The following is a 23,856-nucleotide window of genomic DNA, read 5'->3' on the forward strand; positions in this document are numbered from 1 at the left end:
ACCAGCAAGACTCTCTGGAATGTGATTACAGATATCATCCATGCGATAGGGTGAATCATGAGGTTCAATGTGTCCTTTGTCGCAAATGTCATGTAGCTGAGCCGGCTTGTCAGTGGCGGAGCCCCTTACTTTACTGAGCTAATCTAGATGCTCAATACCACTCACATGTAAAATACAATTTACAGATGGACGTTTCTGCAGTGAGTCTGACTCGGTACCTTTATCACCCTTGCGTTTTGGCATGATTATCCACCACTTCACTATAACTATGCTACGATTTTTAGTTCACTAACACCAGTTCTAGCTAATAATTAGTTTAGTCATGCACCTAGAAGAGAAAATAGTAAATAAATCAATAACATCAAAATATCCTTCTCAATGTACCAAAAAGAGCTCCTATTATATACAGACGAATATGCCTTGAAGATACTTTTTTTAGTAATATTTTGCATTTTAATGTATCCAACATGTTTAAATCATGAAAATAACCCTTTTAATTGATTGCTCATGTCCACATTATCCCGAAAAATAGGGTCATTTTTCTTCCTATGATGTCTAGTTCAAAAGTTATGTCAATTTCATTGAATTTTGTCGGAATCCAAGATGGCCGCCAAAGGAACGCCATGGGACATAATATTTTGCATTTTAATGTTTCCAACATGTTTAAATCATGAAAATAACCCTTTTAATTGATTGCTCATGTCCACATTATCCCGAAAAATGGGGTCATTTGTCTTCCTATGATGTCTAGTTCAAAAGTTATGTCAATTTAATTGAATTTTGTCGGAATCCAAGATGGCCAAAATGAACCCCATGGGACAATATTTAATTTTGGGAACATCAAAATTCATTTACTAAACACCTTCAGGATTACAAAAATGTAAGTTAGAAAAAAAAGCACTCGGTGCATGGGAACCCCCTCTGTACTAACCTTGGAAGCACAAAAGGTATCCATGTCCAATGGTAGAACAACATTCAAGAGGTTGGGTGTACACTCGGTCTGTTTTTATTTAGCACGGAATGAGCCGTTTGCGAAGTTGGCCGCCATCTTGGACCCAAGTGCATTTTTGCAGTGAGCCCTAGATCTATTTTGATCATCATGCTTCAATGGACATAAAAGCACCTTTGAAGTTGTAGAAGTTGTTTATTATGACTACTATGAAACATGGACTAATTGTGTCATTTCATCATTTTTTTCAAAGGTAGTCACATAGAGGGGTCATTTTGGGTCACATGGCAAATCAGCTGAATGTATTTGCTTTGTTGTGCACATATGTGATGCGATCAAGCAAAATCAGTCGGAACTCGGAAATATTGATTTTGAGATATAGCCAAACAAAGGCAATATTTCCTTTTGTTTCCTATTGTTTTGGAAGCGCTTTAATTGCTCATATCTTTGGAACTGGTTGTTCAATTTCAATGGGGTTTCTGCAAAATCCAGCTTTGTAAATCCTTTTTACTATCCTATAAGAAACTGAAAATTTATTATTGCCGAGTTCCGACTGATTTTGCTTGATCGCATCACATATGTTAACCGATATCTGTATTTAATTTTATAAATAGTTCCGTAACATTCTAAGCCTGTAAACATGAGTTATCGAGGATTTTAGTGGAATTTTCTTCTTTTTTTTTTTTTTAATTGGACCTTTTTTTTTTTACCAAAAGGCCGTTACCTATATTACGCTCGTAAATGGGACTTTTAGGTCGAAAAGGGGACTTTAGGGGGCGATTTGGGATGAGAGCACCCCCTCACTCCCGTTTACGGGTCTGCTCATCTTCAAACTACATTTAGGCACACTTCAACCAAATGGACCGTCCGGGGAAATACTCGCAAGATGAATAGATTCTTGTAAAAACGTGACCCAAAGATGGCTAATTTTTGTACAATAATATATTCATTGTTAATGTTTAAAATGAATAGGCAATCTTATCAAATTTGATAAGTTTCTTGTTGAGAATATCCGATTTATTATGAAGAGAAATCTGATGGCCCCGTCTCAATAGTAGTCCTTGTCAAATTTGACAAATTTCTGTTCAAAATGAGTAGATCGTTTTAAGAGAGTATAGAAAACAAACTACGGTACGCCACACCGGCCGTGGCGTTACTCCACGTCGGCTTTATTTCATAGTGGTGTGAGGTGACCGTACGCCACTATGGAGTTTGTTTATAATATTACTACTAAAATGTGTCTAAAGAGTGACGTAAGGGGTGGATACGCTACTATGGAAAACACGAAATGTCATTTTGTAACCATACGCCAAATTTAATGAATTATTTATTAATGAAGTAGCTAATTTTTGCTGGTGAGACTTAGCAAAATGAAAGAAAACATCATTAACATACCTGACAATTAAAACAGATGACCAGAAAATCACCTTACCGCCGCTATGGAATGAAGCCGACGTATAATTACATAATACAGATCGCATAATTTGTTTTGTATGTTATTATAATAGCCCTAACCAATATAAATCTTACAAAATCTTTCAAGGAAAACCACTACGCATGCATGCGCAGTGATGCCATAGCGCAATCACCCTTAGTCATAATATGCCCACCAAATCGCTGGTCAGGCAAGCGGCTCTCCCGTGGCATGAGGTCGGTGATCGTGTGCATGGCACCCGAGGGGTCCCAGGTTCAATTTCCGGGGGTGCCAAGTGAAATCTTTCTTCATCTTCTCTCCTTCTAACGTTCCTTCTCTGCCTTCCGATAGCAAAAATGCGTGTTCCTTGTTAGGGTTGGTATTGGTACAATTTTAAAGAACGAATGGTCATTTGAATGACTAGTCTTTTAATGTATTAAAATACAGCAATTTAGTATAACATAATATTTCGGTAGCCTCTCAAGATAAAATTGAGCCCAGTTTATCAGTTTTATGATTCCAATTTAATATAGAATATACCTGGATGAATGACAACTTTCACAAAGGCATAATATTATCTCAGCATATTATACTTTTAATAAGTTTCAATTCACTAAATCTAATCAGTAAAAGCGACATTAAGGTTATCTTCTACAGTAACATATCACAATTTGATTATTCACAAACTAAAAGCTATGGACTGATAATAAAGATCTTTAAAAAAAAACAAGATAAGAAAAACATTGTTTCAGTACACAACAATAATAAGATTTAAAATAACAGCATCAATTCTAGTAGCAAAGCTTTATAAAATCGTAAATGATTGTGTGTTGATAAAGAGAACAGGGTCTTAAGGCACCACTGGCAACTGTATGATATTTTCTTGGGAGGTACTATACACTACCCCACCCCACCCACGTAGTGATATAAGTACGCTACGGTCTACGGTGCAACATACAACATCTTATCCGGGCTCCCTGGACCCGTGTCCTGCAACACACCGCTCGTAGAATCGGCTTTCAGTTTATTCCACACGTCTTTAGGCTCCAATGTTGGGTCGTTCCCCAAAATAAGCGCCATCACTCCTGTATAAAAAAAAGATACATGGGTGGCACAGAACAACGCGTCATTTACGATGCTGATTTTTCTTTCTATTATTGCTATAGTCAAGTAATTAGCAAACACATCATTGTGCACTTTTAAAAGGGATTCGCTTGCATGTGGGCTTTTGGGTAAGTGTCCGATCTATCGATAGCTTTGTATGTAAATTACTGATGTAAAATTGACCAATCACAACCATCGAAACTTACAGGGGCCGTGTAGAAGCTGTTTAGAACAGAGAGTATCGCCGACAATGCGTGTGCGATTGCTTTTGGAGGAGGGTTTATGAGAATACGGATGACATAATTGATTGCATTTAAAGATTTCTTACCAGCAACATGTGGACAAGCCATAGATGTTCCACTAAAAGTACCCGTCGCTGTCGGAGAGCCAATCATAGTACTCAAAACATCCACTCCTGGTGCAAAGATATCCACACATGTTCCGTAATTAGAAAAATACGCGCGTTTGTCTTCGTGATCAGTCGCACCGACTGTAACTGCCTAAAATGAAATTAATAATAACACGGTGGTAACAGAAAGGTCACCGACTTTCATTTCCAAAAAGCATACTTAATAACACATCAAAAGTCCCAGAAAATCCCCGTAGTGGAACAGTGCCTAATTTGCTTTTTGCACAAGATTTGCAATTTAAATTGGACATTGCTCATTTTAATGTAGCTTTGTGTGCTTTTTCATTTAATGACATAAAATTTGAAAAAATATTCTAAGGAACACTCCTGAGGTTTTGACTTTTTATACCTACATTCTGGTCAAAAATGTGCTTGGATAGGTAGTTTTCAACAGCTTTACCATATTCACCTTGCTATTGGTTATCTCTTGATTTAACGTAAAAAGGAGTTTTTAGGGGGACGTGTTAGGTTTCGTTTGACATAAAAAAATTCTGATTGGATGAAGGGAACACTTGAGGTTTTGGCAAAACTCAATCACAGATGTCTTTTTCCACTAGATCTCACACAGCTCTTATGATGCTATGCACTCAATCGTGTAGTATAACACAGACTGCGTGGTACATTATTTAGTTTACCATCAGTTTTATATTTTCCAATTATGAATCATTTCACTCCAAATTGTGTGCCCAGTGCATGGACAGCCTTGTGGCCATAACTGCTTGCTTTCACTATCTCGTCCATAGGCACTCAGTGCACGATTTTGAGTGAAAATTGTACCGAGCGTATTTTATTTTTTGGTTAAATGTTGTATGTTGTAACTTTAGGCCGAGGGCACTGCACCTCACGCTCTGCGTTTAGCAGTGTCCCCATCCATCTCATTGACGTTTTTCATAAAAATAGTTGCTTTTTCCATTATATTATTGTATATAAAATACATCATTATTGTATCTCATTGTATCATAATTATATTGTTGTATAATGAATGGATGAAATAAATTGATTGATTGATTGATTGATTGATTGATTGATTGATTGATTGATTGATTGGCTAGACTCGCTCATTCTCGCTGTGCTGGAAATTTTTGTGTACTGGGGTGTATTGAGGTGGAAACTGCGTAGATGCAGTTATAAGAGAATCGTTTTTGTAGTCAAACCTTTTCATGTGTAAGGATTCAGAAAAAGTATAGTTTGACCTATCTCCGATGTACAGTTTTTGAGTTATAGGGAAAAGATGAAATGTCAAACTTTTGAATCCACAGGGGACAGAAATTGAAAATTCTCTGATTTAAATTTAAAAAAGGTCTAAGATCAAGATCATTTAAAAAAGAATAATTTGCTATATCACAGATGGATTTTTAAATTGCTAACACAGCAAAATAGATCAAAATCCATTAAGCCCTGTTGACCTTGACCTATTTTGTGACGTTACCTATGGAACAAAATACCCAAAACAATGTAACTTTTCTCGATTGGATTCATTATTGCCAAAGGAACAGTTTGAGACCAGTTGAATTAGAATTGGAGCATTTTTCAACTATAGATAGATCTGTGGACCCCAACACTTTTTTGCCTATAACTCGAGAACTATATTATATCGAAGACATGTCAAACTATACTTTTTCTGAATCCTTATGATGAGAGCAAAACATTGGCATGATGATTTTTTTGATATAAGATTTGACAAACTTTGAAATAAGCGGCCATTTTGCATTTATGCAAATTCAGCACTGTTCCACTACTTGGATTTTCGGGGACTTTTGATGTGTTATTCAATATGAAGGGTGATTAAATGGGTTCTGTTGCAATGAGTGGTGAGTTAACCGATTATTTTTCTTAATTTGACTAGCTTAAGGGATCTAAAATGAGCGTTTATTGCGTTTCGATAGTATTTTTTGTGGCACATGAGAGCACCTCAGACCTATCGAATTGTATTCTGAATACGAAGTATGTCTTTCTGATATCAAATATTTTTCATTTTTGAAAATCACAATATAATACAAATTTTATGACAAATTATAAAAATTTGATATTTTTCAAATTTTTGATATATAACAGTCCTCGAAGTAAATTATATAAATCTAATGACATATTCTTAAAGTGTATGTAGCAGGGAGGAAAAAGCCGACGGTCAATTGAAAATGTTGACCTTTCATATTGAAGATATGGATTTTGTTCCCAAAAAGACCTAATTGTTTTTGGTGTTTTGGGAAAAAATCCATATCTTCAATACGAAAGGTCAAAATTTTCAATTGATCGTCGGCTTTTCATCCCACCTACATACACTTTAAGTATAAATCATCAGATTTGTAAAGTTTACTTCAAGTACTGTTAAATATCAAAAATATCAATTTTAATGATTTGCCATAAAACGTGTATTAAATTGCGAATTTCAAAAATCAAAATTATTTGATATCAGAATGACATTCTTCGTATTCAGAATGCAATTCGATATGTCTGATGTGCTCTAATGTCCCACAATAAATACTGTCCAAACGTTCATACCCCAGCCCTTAACAATCGTATACGGCCTTACGACCATTGTAAACGGCTTTGAACTGCAACCCAAAGATCTTCCCCCTCTGCAGTTAATACAATACAAGGGGATGGTCAAAAATTATCTGGGATACGTCAATATGCGCTAAACACTCCATAGCCAATAAAAACTTTTTTTTTAATGAATTCACTTTGTCAGTTGACAGTTGTATATCATTTTATCTTTTAACTTAAAATTTATGAGCCATAATTATCCAGTCCATGGATGTAGTATGTTACCGGAAAACGATTAACCAGTGGAACTCTTTAATAACTTGTTAATAATAAAAGGTAAAAACGTAAAGGAGTCGACCTGCATTTTTACAGGACTGTGTGCCCATCTCTCTTTCGTTAGCGATTAGGCCAGACTCCACCGCAAAATGTTGCTGTGGGGAATCGCCACACATATTCCAAAGCGAGGACACAATACGAAAACGTCACCGGGGCTCGAACCCGCAACCTTCCCATTATTACTTTTTGTTGATAATTATCTTATCAATATCGTATTTTTGCAATATTTATGGCACGAATTGCAGTCCCGTATTAGGTTTTCGCAAAGTTACCTTTTGTGCTTTGGCGGGAGAATAATAGCATGCATCGTAGTCGCTATTTCCTGCTGCCACTGCCACTGTCACACCAGCGTCATACATGTTTTGAATAGCCTCATCTATTGCGTCGTTTGCCCCTCCACCCAGCGACATGGAAGCAACAGCTGGAGAGATATGATTGTTGGCTACGAATTCCATACCTGAAACGATATTGTATGCATTTTTTACTATCTCAAAGGGAGCAAATAGTATCGCTTGTGAGGGAGCGAATAGTATCGCTTGTGATTGCCGAATATCCGGCTGTGTTTTTTAAGGGTTTTTTTAATTATCAATCAAAATATAAATTATTATATGGCTCTAAAGAAGCTGGGTTTACCTTTCCATCAAAATGTCTGAAAGTAAAATCGCTGAACTCTAATGCTGAAAATGTCCTTTCTTTGCCCGTGCTCTCCGTTGTCAGTGGCTGAGCCAGAATTTCGATTTTACGTTTGAGTAAAACGGGAAGAGCATAGACGGTATATGAGGTTTTTTTTTTTTTGGGGGGGGCATCTACCTTAAAATCATTTGTTGTGAAAACATTGCAGATGGAGTGTGAATCACGACGCTCCTTTTAGGGTATAAATAGTTTGAAATTTATATGGACCAGGTTTGTGTGTTCATTGTGTATTTTATTAACAAGCTTAGGATGCCATGAATAATGTAATGAAGTTTTCCTCCTTATTCTGAATTTTACTGTGGTATCGAATTTGTTAATTACCTGCAATGACCCAACTCCAATATCCCCAGCCTTGGCATGATAGTACTTTTACACCATGAAGAGTTGCACCCCTTGCAATACCGTAATAGTCGGCGCCAATAGTGCCCGCACAATGTGTACCATGACCATTGCAGTCCTGGAAGAATAAGATAATTATTTCAGAAAATAGCAATTACATTGTATACTCTTGTTTAGTGTTTGGGGAGGGGGCAACTCGACTTTGGAAGTGAAGGGTATGTGCGGACAGCAGTTCGAATCTGGGGGTCTTTCGGTGAGCAGGACCCCCAAAAGCAGGCGGCGAATGGCATGATCGAGCCGGCAACTTGTGAAACCGCCCGGCCGTATGGCATTTTCAATATACTCGGTTAGTTTTGTGGGGTTCATTATCGAACCCCAACGGTTTTAGCTTGTATTTATATTATTTATTAACATAGGTCTATTTGTTTGTGATATTTCAAGCGTTTTAAAATTTCAAAATAATCCCATTCAATTACACGGTTGACGATGGAAATTGACTGAATTTAGAGAATGCACGTCATTCACCACCTGCCCAAAAAGGGATCTTTTCGTGAGACTGAAAAAATGTAGGTCAATATAAAAGTTGATACATAATATTCAAAAAGTATTCAAAATTTGAAATTTTTTGAAAAGTCTGAGGAAAAAACGGTGTCATTCGATGAGAGATTATCAGAAATTTGCAAAATGGGGATCTTTTGTGACAGTAAAACAAAAGGGGGGGTCATTGGGTGAGAGAGAGTAAAGTAAAAAAAAAAGGGGGTCATTGGGTAAGAGGCACTTTTTTGGTGAGTGCAAACTCCAGACTATGTTTCACCATAACTGTTAGACTATGCCATAGTCGATTTTTGTGTAAATAAAAATATGTTATTAATCATGATGAACGCATTCAGTTGAACTCAAAATTATACTGATATTTATTACATCAAAATACTAGTATAAAATGGTTATGAAAAAGTTTATAATTATAATTATATTTGTGACAGTAAAAGTAAAATATACGTAGGCTTTGTTATTGAATGCAACATATCATAATGGCATAACTATAATGGTACTCCAATACTGAACAATTCTAATTTTAGAATCTGCCTTTTTATTAATCGCGAAAGCCCGAGTTAAAAATCGACTATGTACTTTGAATTTTAAACGGGACTTTGAACGGGCAAAGTCCCTAACACACACACTGTCAATCATACTTGTTTATCAATCCAATTAAACCGCAAGCAAGTACAAGACGCGCTCATGCACCTACAGAGAGTTTAATGTTCCCGCCAACACAAAGGGCGGTATAGTTGTGTACCATGTAGTTATTAATGGTAATGGCAGGTGCCCGGAAGATTTAAACCATAACGAGATCTGGGCGACCAATCACAAGCCAGATCCATTTAAAGATGCATTACATCATGGCCAATTTTAGGGCCAGAAATCCGACAATCTCATCCATAGACAGCCGTGTTAAGCATGCAAACCGCAATCCAAAGTCAGTAGTCCACTTGGGAAGCTATAAACAAACAGAGGGAGTACGGTGACTGAAAAGATCAGATGTGAAAATCTATCAATTGTGCACAAATTAATTGAATCAGAGTTTTAAGCTATAAATGCAATAGCCAGAGTATGCACAATTGACAAGTGGACTACGGAGAAGTCTACGTAACTGTAGGTGTATCCTTACTGTAAAACCATTAAAAAGATAACAGAATACAGTTTTAACACCTCATTGTAGTAATTTTAACGGCAACGACACCTGGTAGTAATGTCAGTGCTTTTATGCGTTTGTACTGTAAGCACGCAGACAAACCGCCATTTTATACGTATGTATATATTTTACAGGATTAAATGAATCAATGCTTCAGATTTCACACCACCAAATAATATTATATGGTTGTGCGCCCTGAATGCATTTCTCAGAAAAACTCATAGATGGCGTAAAGTAAGCATTAAAATGAGCAGAAATTTGCATAACTTTGGCTAAATTTAAATTGATCATGAATAGTATTATCAAATCCTGCAAGTGTACCACAGATGGGAGAGATTGAGTATTTTTTGATTTTAAGCAGCCTTTTCTATACAGAAACACTGGCATGGATTTTGCAAGTAAATTAGGTAATTCCCAGACATCATAGACTTCGAGGGCCCGTCGTAAAAAATAATGACGGTCAACCGATATTTTTCCCAGCCAGAGGGATCAGACTAGGGCTAATTTGAACCATCATAGCTGTCGCTAAGAACTGAGTCGCTCCTGCGAAGAAGAAAATGAGGATTTATTTGGTGGTATGAGATCTGCATTGGGCTGTGTATTCGTGTAGGCGACACGCTTTGTTTACATCTCCGCGATAAAAAAAAATGTCATTAACAATAATATTGAACCAGATTTAGTCCCGAATTAAGTGGTTTGTGTAAGTGTTCTGTTAAATGAACATTAAATGGGGTAGGGGTGGGGGTTGGGGTTGGTGCTAGATATGGCGATTTAGAAATGTGCTCAAAAATGGCTTGCTTTAGACTGAAGTGTTGACTTTAAGCTTACAGGCATTTATTCTTACACTGGGCCGAGCTTGATCATGCTAAAGTAAATGTACACAGCTAGTCTAGAACATTCAACACGCGCAAGACATCAAGGCCTATGAACTAAAAAATCAGGGTTTTGTCGAGTAGGCTTGACCGTGAGTATGACTGAGTTCTGTTAGGTCTGTATAGTTGCAGTGATCTGTCTGATTTCAATTTTGTTTTTGTTAAGGTGTGTGACCATCATGGCATCAGGGATAAAGTGAAAGAAGACATCCCTTAAGCTTTTGAGACTATTTACAAGCAAGATTAACGAAGCAAAACCTGAACAAAAAACCCTTTAAAAGGGATCCTGGTGTCCATGAGTAAGTTTAATTATGGTGCTCCCTACTTGAAAATTGATCTGGATATATTAACATTTGTTTCAACTTTTACATGTGCCCTGTGACTCAATTAAAAACATCTAAAAGATTGAGATTTAAAGAAATAGGCCCTGCATAATTATCCTAACATGCTTAATGTTGCTATCTTTAGTAGATTGGTTAGCAATGCACATGCTGCATTGATTTGAGTCAGCATCATACTTTAACTTGAATTATTTAACTTTTAATGGTCAAGATATGTTGAGATAGGGAAATGATGTAAAATAATCCTTTTGAAAAATATTTGCTCCCTTTATCTAGTTAAATAACGTAGCCCCTCTTCCCTCCCCTCTCTGAACCAGAAATCAATCGGGGTTAGGGAAGAAGTTATTCATTGAGTCACACGCATACGAACAGCTACTGCAAGGTAAGAGGAGAAGAAGATACACTCTCTCTACAGTAGGAGGATTGCCAGAAGAGGTATTGCGGCTAGATGGTGAAATCTTCCACACGGAAGATATACTAACCACTGGTCCGCCGCCCTCCTCATCAGTAGCGTCATAGGCAAAACGAGCCCGTCCACCGAAATATTGGTGGTCTTGGTAAACTCCAGTATCAATAATATACACGTTGACGCCGCTACCATCTCCTGTAAAATAATAGAGAGGGTTTCTTTTTGTGTAAATAGAGATGACTAGTGAACTTTGTTGTAAGAAAGAAAGAAAGATCTGATAGCTAATCAGCAATAATTTCTTACCAATTGGAGAAGTGACGTCGTGGCCAGTGAAAATACTTGTGTGCTAAATCAGTATTTAGTGCTGCAATGTATTTCTAAGAGCCATGAAAATATCACTGATAATTAGAGAAAACCATGCATAGGACTACGCATAGTGGGGTTTATAAGTAAGTTAAAGTATCAACGATAAGATTCTTCTTAAAGAAGTCATTCTGACAAAACTATGCTCACTAAAAAACACCAATCCGTATAGTATTCTTTAAAAATTGACAAATCATACCGTTAAAGCTTGATTGTCCGTCCAGTGGTAGATTTCGTTGATCAATTCTATCCAATCCCCATGTCATTGCTGTTTCGTACACCGTTACATTGCCATCCTGTTGAACGTACTGTACATCACGATTTTCTCGAATCTTTGAAAACAAACCATTCACATACGAATCATATTTTAAGTATCATGATGCGCACATCGAGAAAAAATATCGTCACCGCGCACGTACGTAGACCTACTCTGTAATGCTATGCGCAGCTCATCTTAGCATGACTTATAAAACCGCAATGGCTTTGGGGATTTATACCAAAATTACCTCTTACAAAGCCATAAAGAGGATGATCATAATAATAGGACTATAATCTGTATATCTACCGCGAGTCATCGGCACTAGCTTTGAAGTTTAGCGTGTTCTGCGTTAGCTTAGCATTACTTATTGCGTGTACATACTTGTGCGTGTACATACTTTTACGCGAGCGATCAATATGCCGCATATGTTCAAAGCTAGTGCCGGTGACTCGAGGTAGATATATAGACTATAGACTGAATCCTCCGTCGCCTATTGCGGGATACTTGTTAGTGACCGACTGAGGGCAGCAGTCTTAATATTTGACCCCTCGCCCGCCTTTAAGAGTAGAAATTGAATTTTGTATCTACATATACGTAGAGGAAAAAACGCATTTGGTTTTGGATTTTTAATTTCTATTAAAAAAAATAATGACTAATTTTGAATTCATAATCAATTTGTCATGCACTAAAATTGTTGGTGCATGACTAATTGATGATGGATTATGACGTCATTTAATTTGCCATGCACTAAAATATTTGACACACTACATATTTATCATTCAATTATTTGTCATGTTACAAATTATTCATTTATTCGTCATTAAAAAATAAATATCTAGTATAAGTCGTGAAAATATTTGTAATGGTGAAAATTAATTTGGTATGCTATAAATTGTTACCTCGATATCCCAATCATATTTTCAACAGTTTTATCTTGAATGATAAATATTTCATAATGCAATGACGAATTTTAATTTGTCTTTTATTTTACCAATTAATCTTTTCAGTGTATGGTAGTTAATCTGGTTGTTACATCACTTCCGGGGGGTCACTCCCATTGTAGCCTGTACACCATCAGCGATAATCAACTTTTGAAAAGCACCCTAAACAAGGATTTAACCCTTGGCTAAAACGATACCCTAAACACGGATTTTCTTCCTTGCATCAAATTTCATACCCTAAATTTCATTTCCGCGTATTAGCAATTGCAATTTTGCTACCCTTTTTTCCAATATTTCATGTTTTTGACACCCTAAACACGTTACGCGCGTATCGTGCCTACCCACGAAAAAACTACCCTTTTTACGCGTTTTCATTATCGCGGATGGTGTACAGGCCACAATGGGATTGACCCCCCCCGGGCATCACTTCTACGTCGAATTACATGAAACAAAGCATTATCAAGGTTGTTGTTTTGATAGCAGTACTTAAGTCTGCACTGCAGTCACGCACGGAAGAATTAAGGCCGCACCAAGATACGTTACTTTTGTTGTTGTTGGGGGGGGGGGCTGAGTCCATTTTAACCGAAATGTATGACAATAGAACATAACGAGGGTTCAGAACTAGAACTCACTATGAGCGTGTTTATAGTGAGCCAGATTATCCGGTATTTAGAGTATAAGTACATCTTGTACGGTATTGGTCGCCACTATAAACAGACCAATAGCGCTGTTTGCCGCACATAATAGAGAGATTGCGAAATTTACGTGAAACGTGACACGGGAACGCGAACGGCAAGCTACATTAGTCGAAAATCGGTTATTATGCCCTCTAGAGGGTGAAATCTATTGTGAATTGGTCAATCGTGGAATTACCGTAAGGCGATTACGTTGCGGTTGGTAGCAAAAAATGACGTTCCAAAATTACAAAAAAACGCATTATAAAATGCAGAAAAATGTTATGTTTATCATGTTATGAAACGAATCAAAGTATCCTAATAGAACAAGTAGAGTCCGACATGTATAAAATCCATTTTGGGGGGTAAAATTTGATCTCGTATAGACAAGAAGAAGTGAACAAATTTCGATTTTTTTCGACGCGAATTCGAACGGGTAGATTGCCTATTCATTTGTGTGTGGAAAATGCCGTCCAAAAATCAGCTTGCGAAGAGGCGTTTTAGGCAAGATTGTGTCGTGTTACGGCATAAATGCGGTATAATTGTCTGTTTGGGACGGGGAACAGAAGTTCGTGCAACGCTATTTTTCGCCTTGCTTTTCCGTTGTGCATTAAACAGCTGTCAAAGTGTTTTGCTTATGGATACTATTCAGCAAGCTCCAAAATGTTTTTAAAACATGATAATGCATGTGTTTTTGGTTTTAGTTAAAACGTTTTGATAACATATCGATGTATGTTTATATAAAAATCATGAAAACTTGTGTTATACTGAAAAAATAATACAACAACATTTCAAGCCAAAATTCGAAATGCTATAGTAAAATATCATTTGGCAAACATATTTAAGTGTCTATTGTGTTAGAACGTTTATCAGCAAGTTTAGAACAAAGGGTTTTTTGAATGTTATTAAAACTTTTAATGCCCTTGACCCTCACATAACCTTTAACCCGACATTTAACGTTTTCTGTAATATATTTGTGTTTGCTGGGTAGTAACTAGGCATATTAGATTATCTATTTTCATTTTGCTTTAGAAAGTAAACAGTGTTTTATTTATATGATAATGGAGTTTGTTTCTTGTTATTCGAATAATATACACCAAGACTTCCTAGGCATCCAACACCAAACTCTGTTTAGATTATTCAGACAAATAGCATACACGTGTGAACATAGGCCTATACTCATTTTCCAATAGCCCGCAAAACTCAAATATCGCTAATCTGGACTGAATGCTTAGAGCATTATGCACATATCAAATGCAACCCCGGCCCCTGGGGACCCGGGGATGGTCCGGGACTTGACATCGTGCGACCCGGGATTTGACTCAAAATGTGTCCCGGGGGGAGCCGGGTGTTGGCCGGGACTGGTATAAGACTTGACTTCGGCCAAACTCCCGGGAAATTGGCCTGGGACTTTACCCGGGGAGGGCCGGGATTATGTCGTAACTTACCCGGGGTTTTACAACTAGTAAAATGGGCCGAAATGGGTCGTGAACATGGCCGTGGTTTGCTGGTAAGGATGCCCGCATTTTTGGGCCGTGGAATCATATCACTTGGCGGTACTTGACCCGTGGATGTATATTAATAATCCACTGAGTCGCCACATTAATGTTACTGTTCATATAAATCCATTCCAAAAACAAAATCTTGGCTGTTTTATTCAAATTTTGCAGTAGGCCATGTACTAGTATCTGCTATTTAGCGGGGCTCTAAAGTTAGCATGTTTAACCAGACCACACTGGCTTCTTGACATGCATGTGCAAACGAGAGCCTGCTATACGTTTATTTATGCCAAATGTATTGGTTATTTTAAAAAACGTTTTAACCACCCGCCGAGAGTAAAGTTTTAAATTATTAGGCCTACACTCAAAAACAAAACTGACCGTGTAAATAAAAGAATCCATGATACTTTTGTGACATTTGGAGCGGTTATCATTAATCACAAATCGTTGAAAGGATGTTTCACAAGGTAGGCCTATTTAGATGGGGTATGGGCCTTTACAGAATAGCCTCATTATAATCTGAAGTTGCATTTTAGATTGACATAAAAAAAATCATATATATGCCTATAATATTATGAGCTTAAAATGGTTATGCAAAGATCGAACATTCGCCACTCCCGTATCCTGGACAGATGTGAATGCAGTGATATGTTTCTTTCATATCTTTGATGTGTTAATCATATGAACCTACATGTAGGCCCTATACACATGTCCATTTGTTCAGATTTATTCAAGATTTGGTAATTTTCTTGATTATTTCTTGACTTTAAATTGTAATGAACAGTTAAGAAAAGTCAAGAAATGGTCAAGAAAATGTCAGAATCTGAACTAAATCTTGACAAATGAAATTCCTAGTGATATCAATACGATATTCTTGGTTTATTCCCGGCATTTTCCGACCCGCCATTCATGCCGCATAATATTTAAAACAAGCATGTATATTAAATTAAATACGAAATTACTAAGTGGGAAAGTCGGGTGATTGGGGTTCGACATTGATAATATAATGCAACTTATTTACTCCTTCGACGGTGTGCTCGTTTTTGACTTAATAGACGTTAGTCCAAAAGTTGAAACAGTAGGCCTATAACATTTCACTTCTGAATGTGAGACACACTTCAATATATAGTTCGAATATGAAGAACACTCATAGTCCGAATTTGAAACATGGATCTAGTTTCCTTTTAACCCGGCTTCTAACTACCTTTACGTGTGTTCATAATCGGACTTACGCCGTGTCGGATTAAGCAGCGTTTTTTTGCTGAACCATGAAATGGTCTCAGCCTATATTATTTGCCTTTCTCACTTCCTTACATACTCAGCAACATTTTGGTCTTAAATGGGCATCCAGTTGGGCGCAGCTCGGCAGTCCATTGAAGACATACCTGCCGAATTTTGAGCCCGCGGCATGACAAGATTGCCACGATATTAAAACCATATTAAGATCCAAGCCTATATCCGATGCTCAGGGCCGGGAACTTGGGCCGAGGAATACCCAGGGTTTGCATCGGATATTCGCCCCGGGGGGCCGGGGAGTGGCTGAGAGTTTTGCCCGGGTAGGTCCGGGACTGGCCAGGTGTTTACCCGGGACTTGAACTTTTAAACCCAAAATCCACGGCCCACGACACGGCCATCCCCGGGTCCCCAGGGGCCGGGATTGCATTTGATATGTGCATTATAGATACAGCCAGTCGTATTTGCATATCAATACCGAGGAAAGTAGTTCGATGAAAGAAGATAATCTTCTCTGGTTCGATGCACCCAAGGTGAATCAATGGGTGCTTCCTATTACCTTTAGATTATTTGTCTCAGCATAGCGCCATCATGATTGCAATTGCGTTTATACGTAGTCTTGGGTCAGACTCTATGCGGCTATCACGAACATAGTAGGAACGACGAGCGTTAGGACCGACACAAACTGGCTGTGTAGGAGGCTAGTTTGGATGTGAACGGGACTATGACGTTCTACCGCAAAATGCAGAAATCCGTAACCCGTATGGCGTTTGCAGTGAACGCCTCTCCGCAATCTCTCTATTATGCGGAACTGATATCCTTCGATATCGATGGATATTGCAGTATATTCATTCCGTATACGGCCACTATAAACAGACAGGGATTAACGATACCGTTATTCAAGGAAGTGGAGCAGGGTTGTATGACTCTCCCAGCTCAAATGTATCACTGTAATAACACATCACCTACAAATATGGTACAGTACTGTAGCAATAATGTTAAAAAATAGGCCGGTATCGTTGCGACGGCAAACTATTTGAAACTGTGAAAATATTTGTGCCTCCCACATTGCATTGCGGTGACCTCGAACACGCAGAGTTCAACCACCTCGGATTCAGAATAGCGCTATTGGTTGCCACTATAAACAGCCGAGATAACGGATAAGTCACATTCCATCCTAATCCCATATACGTATAAGGATACCGTATAAATACCGTACACAATGAGCGTGTTTATAGTGAGACAATCTTTCCGTTATTTAGCTAAACTACCACGCAGTCTATATTTGTTTATGTTTTACTAACCATTGCAAATCTAGACTACGCGGTAGTTTAGCTAAATAACGGAAAGATTGTCTCACTATAAACACGCTCCACTATAAACACGCTCAATGAGCGTGTTTATAGTGAGCCAGATTATCCGGTATTTAGCGTATAAGTACATCTTATACGGTATTGGTCGCCACTATAAACAGACCAATAGCGCTATTTGCCGCACATATTATACGGAACTGATATCCTTCGATATCGATGGATATTGCAGTATATTTAATCCGTATACGGCCACTATAAACAGACAGGGATTAACGATACCGTTATTCAAGGAAGTGGAGCAGGGTTATATAACTCTCCGAGCTCAAATTTGTCACTGTAATAACACATCACCTACAAATATGGTACGGTGTTGTAGCAAAAATGTTAAAAAATAGGCCGGTATCGTTTCGACGGCAAACTGTTTGAAATTGGCACCATATTTGTGTCTCCCACATTGCATTGCGGTGACCTCGAACACGCTGAGTTCAACCACCTCGGATTCAGAATAGCGCTATTGGTTGCCACTATAAACAGCCGAGATAACGGATAAGTCACATTCCATCCTAATCCCATATGCGTATAAGGATACCGTATAAATACCGTACACCACTATAAACACGCTCTATGACTAGCTCTCACAAAATGAACATAAAGTTGGCTGCTTGATTTGGCCTTCAAAAATCAATATTTCCTCCGCAATGTCTTTTGTTTTCTAGTTGAATTTTGTCATGATTAATGGACTGTATCTTTTATAGTGCCCTGGCGACTTTATGCTCATTTTGTGGGAGCAGGTGATTGTGAGTTGAGGCTTTCTGGTTCTCAACTCTCGAAAATAGCATCACTTACTTCGTCTAGTGCGCTTTGAGATTTCACTTGCACACCAAAACCCTTGAGTACACGTCTATACTCCTGATTCACCTTGACTCCTGCGATCTTGGACAGTGCTTGCCTATCTCTATCAACGTCACCGGAATTCTGAAAATATAAATTACTGATTTCTTGAATTTGTCGCGTGATTAGCTTACGTTAAATGCATGTAGGCTTATGTATTCACGTCATGATGGATTTTGATAATGTTGATTACATATGCGGTTCCAGTTATCTGTTGTTGCACTGCACTTGGTTGAAGTAAAACACACGGCTTTTTAAACATGTTAAAGTGCCTTGATCAAAACACGTTGTTCATAAGTTTACTTATAGAATACCCAGGTAAGTGAGATTGACAACCTAATGCCACAAGGTTAAGTTAACTATAAAACCGAATGACCGTATAATCTTATATAACTCATCACTGGCACGGCTGGGTTATATACTGCCTCCAGCTATATGACAACCTGTCTCTGTGGTCAACTATGCGTTAGATAACGGAGAAACCACAGATTCTAGAATTTGTGGAGAAAAAGACCATTTTCCAGTTTTCAGAGTTAATCGGTGTCTGTTTGAGTATAGTAAACATAATTATTCCAAGCAACTAAGATGATATTTAATTATTTTATTTATTTTTCACCCAACTTACCCGGGTGAAAAACTAATAAAATAATTATATGGCTCCTGCGCCTAATGCCTCAACAAGACACCGATTATTTCTGATATTAAATGGTCTGTTTTTAACCGTTTACATATTCGGCGATTAAAATTAAATTCTTTGCACCATAATAAACATATGAAGCCTATATATAATAGTTCAAGTCAAAGGCAATTTAATGCCAAACTTTCTTGAATTAAAAACACTAACACCTCAGACGCCAGCATTATCAAATCAATACAGATCAAGGAATTTTCAATAGGGGGGGGTCATGGGCGCTGAGCCACCGCCTCGTGGCCCACACAAAGTCAGGCGCCTCTCGTTTGGGTATTCTCTTAAAATGGAAAACTATGATTTTATACTGTCGTTTTTTTAGGTCAATTCCTTTTAAATTGATTCATCTGATGATGTAAGTGTAGAGATAAAAGTGTTGGCGTAAGAATCGCCACGTGTCAACTCTGTACCCGATGTAGCCAATAAAATCACGTCTTACCTTCAACACCACAATGTAGTGGTTAGCGATGGGCGAAGTAATCTTTTTTAGTGGCGCTGTAGCACAACTTAAGCCAATTAGGCAGCTTAACAACAATATCAGCTTCTCCATGTTAGATTAAATTCTAGGAAGCAATGACAAGTTGATATCTACATAATTATTATAATTTTATACGATCGTACTGAGATGTGTGAGTCAAAGGGAGGGGTCTGCCCGAAACCACAAATATTTGTAAGGTGGGTCGTTAAGCCTCATAATGTCATCACATAGCAGTGTAACGTGATTAGTGTTTACATGTGGAACGACATGCTGGAATTTCTGTTTTTGAAGAGGTAAAAGCAGAAAGAAATATGAATTAAGACTGTCTCAGTGATACCTCTAATAATTATGAAAAAGTTATATTATATGTGACCGGACACTACGAATCAGCCGTAAAGTCGGCCCGGTCAAGTTTGTTTTATTTCGTGTTTAGAAAATATATATCATAAGCTTTAAAATGGTATATCATTTGACTTCAAACGATATCCAGAAGCGGGGTTATGGTTTGTTGAACTCGGCTCCTTCAACAAAATGGTACCTTTTTCGGTTCTACATGTGTCTCTTTTTCCACATTGCTGATAATAAATATCAAACAATCATAATTGGCGGTCATTTCAAATCATCCCCAAGTCAACGAGGTTCAGGAATGTCCTCTCATTGTTAATTGTTGATTTATACATACCTAGACAAAATACAATGCTTTGTACCCCACCACTTGGATTTAACCAAAGCAAACAAAGACTAGAGCTATTTAAGGATTCTATAGAAATAGTTAGAAGCGTATTATCCTCTTCAGCAAGATAGGCCATTCATTGCTTTCTTTTGTTTCATCTGCCAAAGTCCTGGGCATCTTCATACAGCAAGATCTTAAATGGGATGCCCAGGTGGATCACATGTGCAAGTGTGCTAACAAACGCCTCTTCATGCTCCGTTCTCTGAAACGTTTTGGTTTCAACGTTTCGGAGCTGACCACAGTTTACGTTGGTTACATACGTCCCCTGTTGGAATACTCTGATGCCATTTGGCATTCATCGCTCACTGTGAAACAATCAAATACACTTGAGCGAGTCCAAAAAAGGGCATGTAGAATCATTTTGGGTGTTAATTATATTTCGTATGATAATGCAGTTAGTGTATGTAAGCTAGACTCTCTCTCTGCCAGGAGGGAACAACACTCGCTGAAGTTCGCGCAATCGCTTGCTAAATCAGAGCGTACCAAGATGTTGCTCCCTCCTAGTAGAAGTGAAGTCCATGGAAGACAGCTGAGAAATGCAGCCCATATCTCCAAATTGCGTGCACGCACATGCAGATTTGCTGAAAGCCCCATTCCCTACTACATTAATCTGTTGAATAAGCAGTAGTAGCTTGTGTGCTGGTGGCTTCCCATTGTGCCCTTTTGCATCTCTCTGCTGTTTTTGCATGCCAAGTTGCTTGTTTTTTTACTTTATAATTTTGTGTATTTGATTTCTTTCATAATATTTGTTTATTGTCTCTTGTATAATGCAATTCGGCCGTTTGGCCGCGATGTTGTGCAGGTTAATAAAATCATATCATATCATATCAGCAATAGGATTATTGATTGGTTTAAACGGTGTAAATGAGATACATGTGGCACCAAATTGAATACGACCTTCACGTATATTTTACACTGTAACTCAGAATGCAATTTCCCAACTTTACGGCTTATTCGTATTGTACGGCCACATATTGAAAATTTGTCTGATTTAAACTGTGAAGTGAATCTATTATTTGGGGAGGAGATTTTAATTGTGTCCTTCATGTTGTGTGGGATATAAGAGGTGGAAGTGCTTATATCCATATCAATTCTCAAAAAGGGATTCAGGATGTCATGAAAGATTATGATCTAATTGATATGTGGAGAATGAATATCCCAAACTTTTTCAGATAATACGTGACACTCCAACTCAAATCCCATTCAATATCTAACTTAGCCTAAATATCAAAAAAAAAATAGAATTGAATTGAAAGGTACATCTATAATGTATTTCTAGGTAGGGATGGTCAGCAAATGTGTCAATCTAAAAATATTCAATATAGCTGTTGGCGGCCATCTTGGATTTCATGCTGAAGGTGTGACCCCAAATTGAAAAGGTAACCCTTTGATTGGATTCCTGATCATTACTTTAGGAGGTGACCCCTCAATCATGTCTCTAACGTGATTATATTCAAACGTTATGCAATCTTCTTAATTCCAAGATGGCCGCCGACAGCCAATTTGAATTGTGTCGTTTCCTGGATGTAGACCACTGTTTTGGGAAGTACATAGGAGCTCAGTTTTTTTTATAAATACTCTTATGTACCAAAATCCACCTTCAAACCCTCCTTTCATCTCAAAGGTCACAAAAAGACCGAATACGACGATACTATTTAAATCTATTTGCTCAAGATTGAAAATTGTCAAATTACCCCCTGGCTTTAAAACAGATCACTCCTCCATTAGCCTTAATGCTGCCACAACAATAGGTCGCGAATTTTGCCTTGAGGGACACCTGTACTAACTGGAAGTTCATTGGATAAAGCTTTGTATTACACTCGTTGTATTCTTTTACATAAGTGAGAACGAACCCATTTAAGTGTTATTTCGGTTGCGCCCATTTCATGTAATTTACTCAACAATATGATTAACTTCGTCGAATGCTTTATACAAATCAATAGAGGCTACACCATTCATTTTACCTGAATTTGTATTATTTGTAATATTCAGCCAGCATTGATTATAACTCGTGATACATGCCTTTCTATTAAGTGGGAAACACGTGCTTGCAGATGCTTGTGAATTAAGATTTTTTATGTTGGTTCAGTTAGGGTTAAGGTAATCATAGGAGAAAAATTAAGGTGTTTTTAATTAACCTGCAATGTCACGAGCGACACCCCCACTAACAGTTGACGGTGTGGTATCATCAGCATACATTAAAATATGGCAATGCGTACTTTGTACATGATATGAAGCCCCCTTAAAACACACTCGTAACAATATAATACGAACTCATTTAATTGGGTTTTTTTCAGTTGTGCCTATTTCATGTATTAAAAAACACTCAACAAAATATGATTCATGATTGACTGTGTCGAATGATATGCGCAAGCCATTATACCTGAATTTATATTTTAATACTCAACCAGTATTAAATTATTAATGTTGGTTAATCAAGTTGTGTTCACTGAGAAATGTAAAACACGTGTATCATAATTAAGTAGGCCTACTGCCGTTTCGATGATCTTACTTGTATACGGCACGGGGGGGCTAAGAAGGGACCCAAGTTACCCCTCTCCCCTTTTGAGGACAACATGACTAAAAGTCTTACTAAAAGTTTCTGCGGCGATTTTACGCAAAATTTGTTGATCCCCCACGCTCCCTTGAAATTTACTTCCCCTCATGCCCCCTCCCTCCTCTGAAAATCATGGCGCCGCCACTGTTGCACAGGAAAGAATGGAAACTTATTAGTGTTAAATTGCCACTGTGTGAAGGGAAACAATTCTAGCTGCTTTCCGTACGTTAGGAAACACCTGTATACAAAATACATTTAATTATATTGCATGCTAAAAAAATATCAAAAATTGCATAATGAAATGATAGAACATGGATATATTTAGACGTAATCACGATAAAGCAGATCAGCATTTTAGTTCAAATTTTAACATACCCGGTTCTAGTTGATAAAATCCACAAGTCTGGAAAGGTTTGGTTCTTAAGTCGGTGGATATCGCTATGGGTGCCTTTAAGTTGAATATCCAGATCCACAATGCTTTTAACTGCTGATACAAAGTCACTCTCTCCTCACCCAATACCGGCACGCAAATGCCTGTCTGACAATCTGGTAAGGGGCAAATAGGTTATATTTTGGGACCTGGATTTATGCTAGCACTAGCAAGGTAGCATTTAGCAAGGGGCTATATCTATAATATTTGCATAATATATGAACTATAATAAGAAATAGGAAGTCAAAAGTGAAAGATTTGATAAATAAATGTGATCATCTTCAAAACTATCAAGATTGTGCATTACAATATCAGATCGTTATCATGGTTCTGAGGATATAGCTAGATAAAATTGCTGAAAATTCCAACCAGTTTTTAAGTGTTCATCTCAACAATATAACGTTCTCAGTGTATTTATATAGCCTCCCGTTTTCTTGCTGCCCTAAAGCAACATCACAGAAACCTGCACCGGCATGCCGCCTTGGACCGAGGCTAGTTTTAGAACTGTGCAATAATTATGAGCCCACGGGGGTAAAATTTACAAACGGCTCGCTAAAAATCGCTCCCCCCCCCCTCGGCTGGCCAAAAATCCATTGCCCCCCTCTCGGCCTGCCAAAAATCTTTGCCCCTCCCATATGAACATGCCAAATTTTTGGGATTACAATTTGCAAACCTTAAATGGTCTGTTACATGTTGGGAGCGCAACGAGCAGGAACATTTGCATATTTAAGCGTTTCCGTACTGTTTTCGT

General features: G+C 37.8%; 1 protein-coding gene across 1 annotated transcript; it reads right to left on the reverse strand.

Annotated features, from left to right (window-relative positions):
• Positions 1-1,935: 1,935 nt before the first annotated feature.
• On the reverse strand, positions 1,936-23,216 carry LOC140169665 (extracellular serine proteinase-like). Its single transcript, XM_072192951.1, has 9 exons — positions 23,051-23,216; positions 19,347-19,470; positions 18,175-18,303; positions 11,609-11,741; positions 11,120-11,241; positions 7,714-7,849; positions 6,972-7,156; positions 3,796-3,967; positions 1,936-3,448 (listed from the first exon to the last, which is right to left on the reverse strand). The coding sequence occupies exons 2-9, from the start codon at positions 19,455-19,457 to the stop codon at positions 3,306-3,308; spliced, it is 1,131 nt and encodes a 376-aa protein (XP_072049052.1). The 5' UTR covers positions 19,458-19,470; positions 23,051-23,216; the 3' UTR covers positions 1,936-3,305.
• Between the last annotated feature and the right edge of the window lie 640 nt (positions 23,217-23,856).

This window comes from Amphiura filiformis, chromosome 14 (genome assembly GCF_039555335.1).
Source record: "Amphiura filiformis chromosome 14, Afil_fr2py, whole genome shotgun sequence".
Classification (NCBI taxonomy): domain Eukaryota; kingdom Metazoa; phylum Echinodermata; class Ophiuroidea; order Amphilepidida; family Amphiuridae; genus Amphiura; species Amphiura filiformis.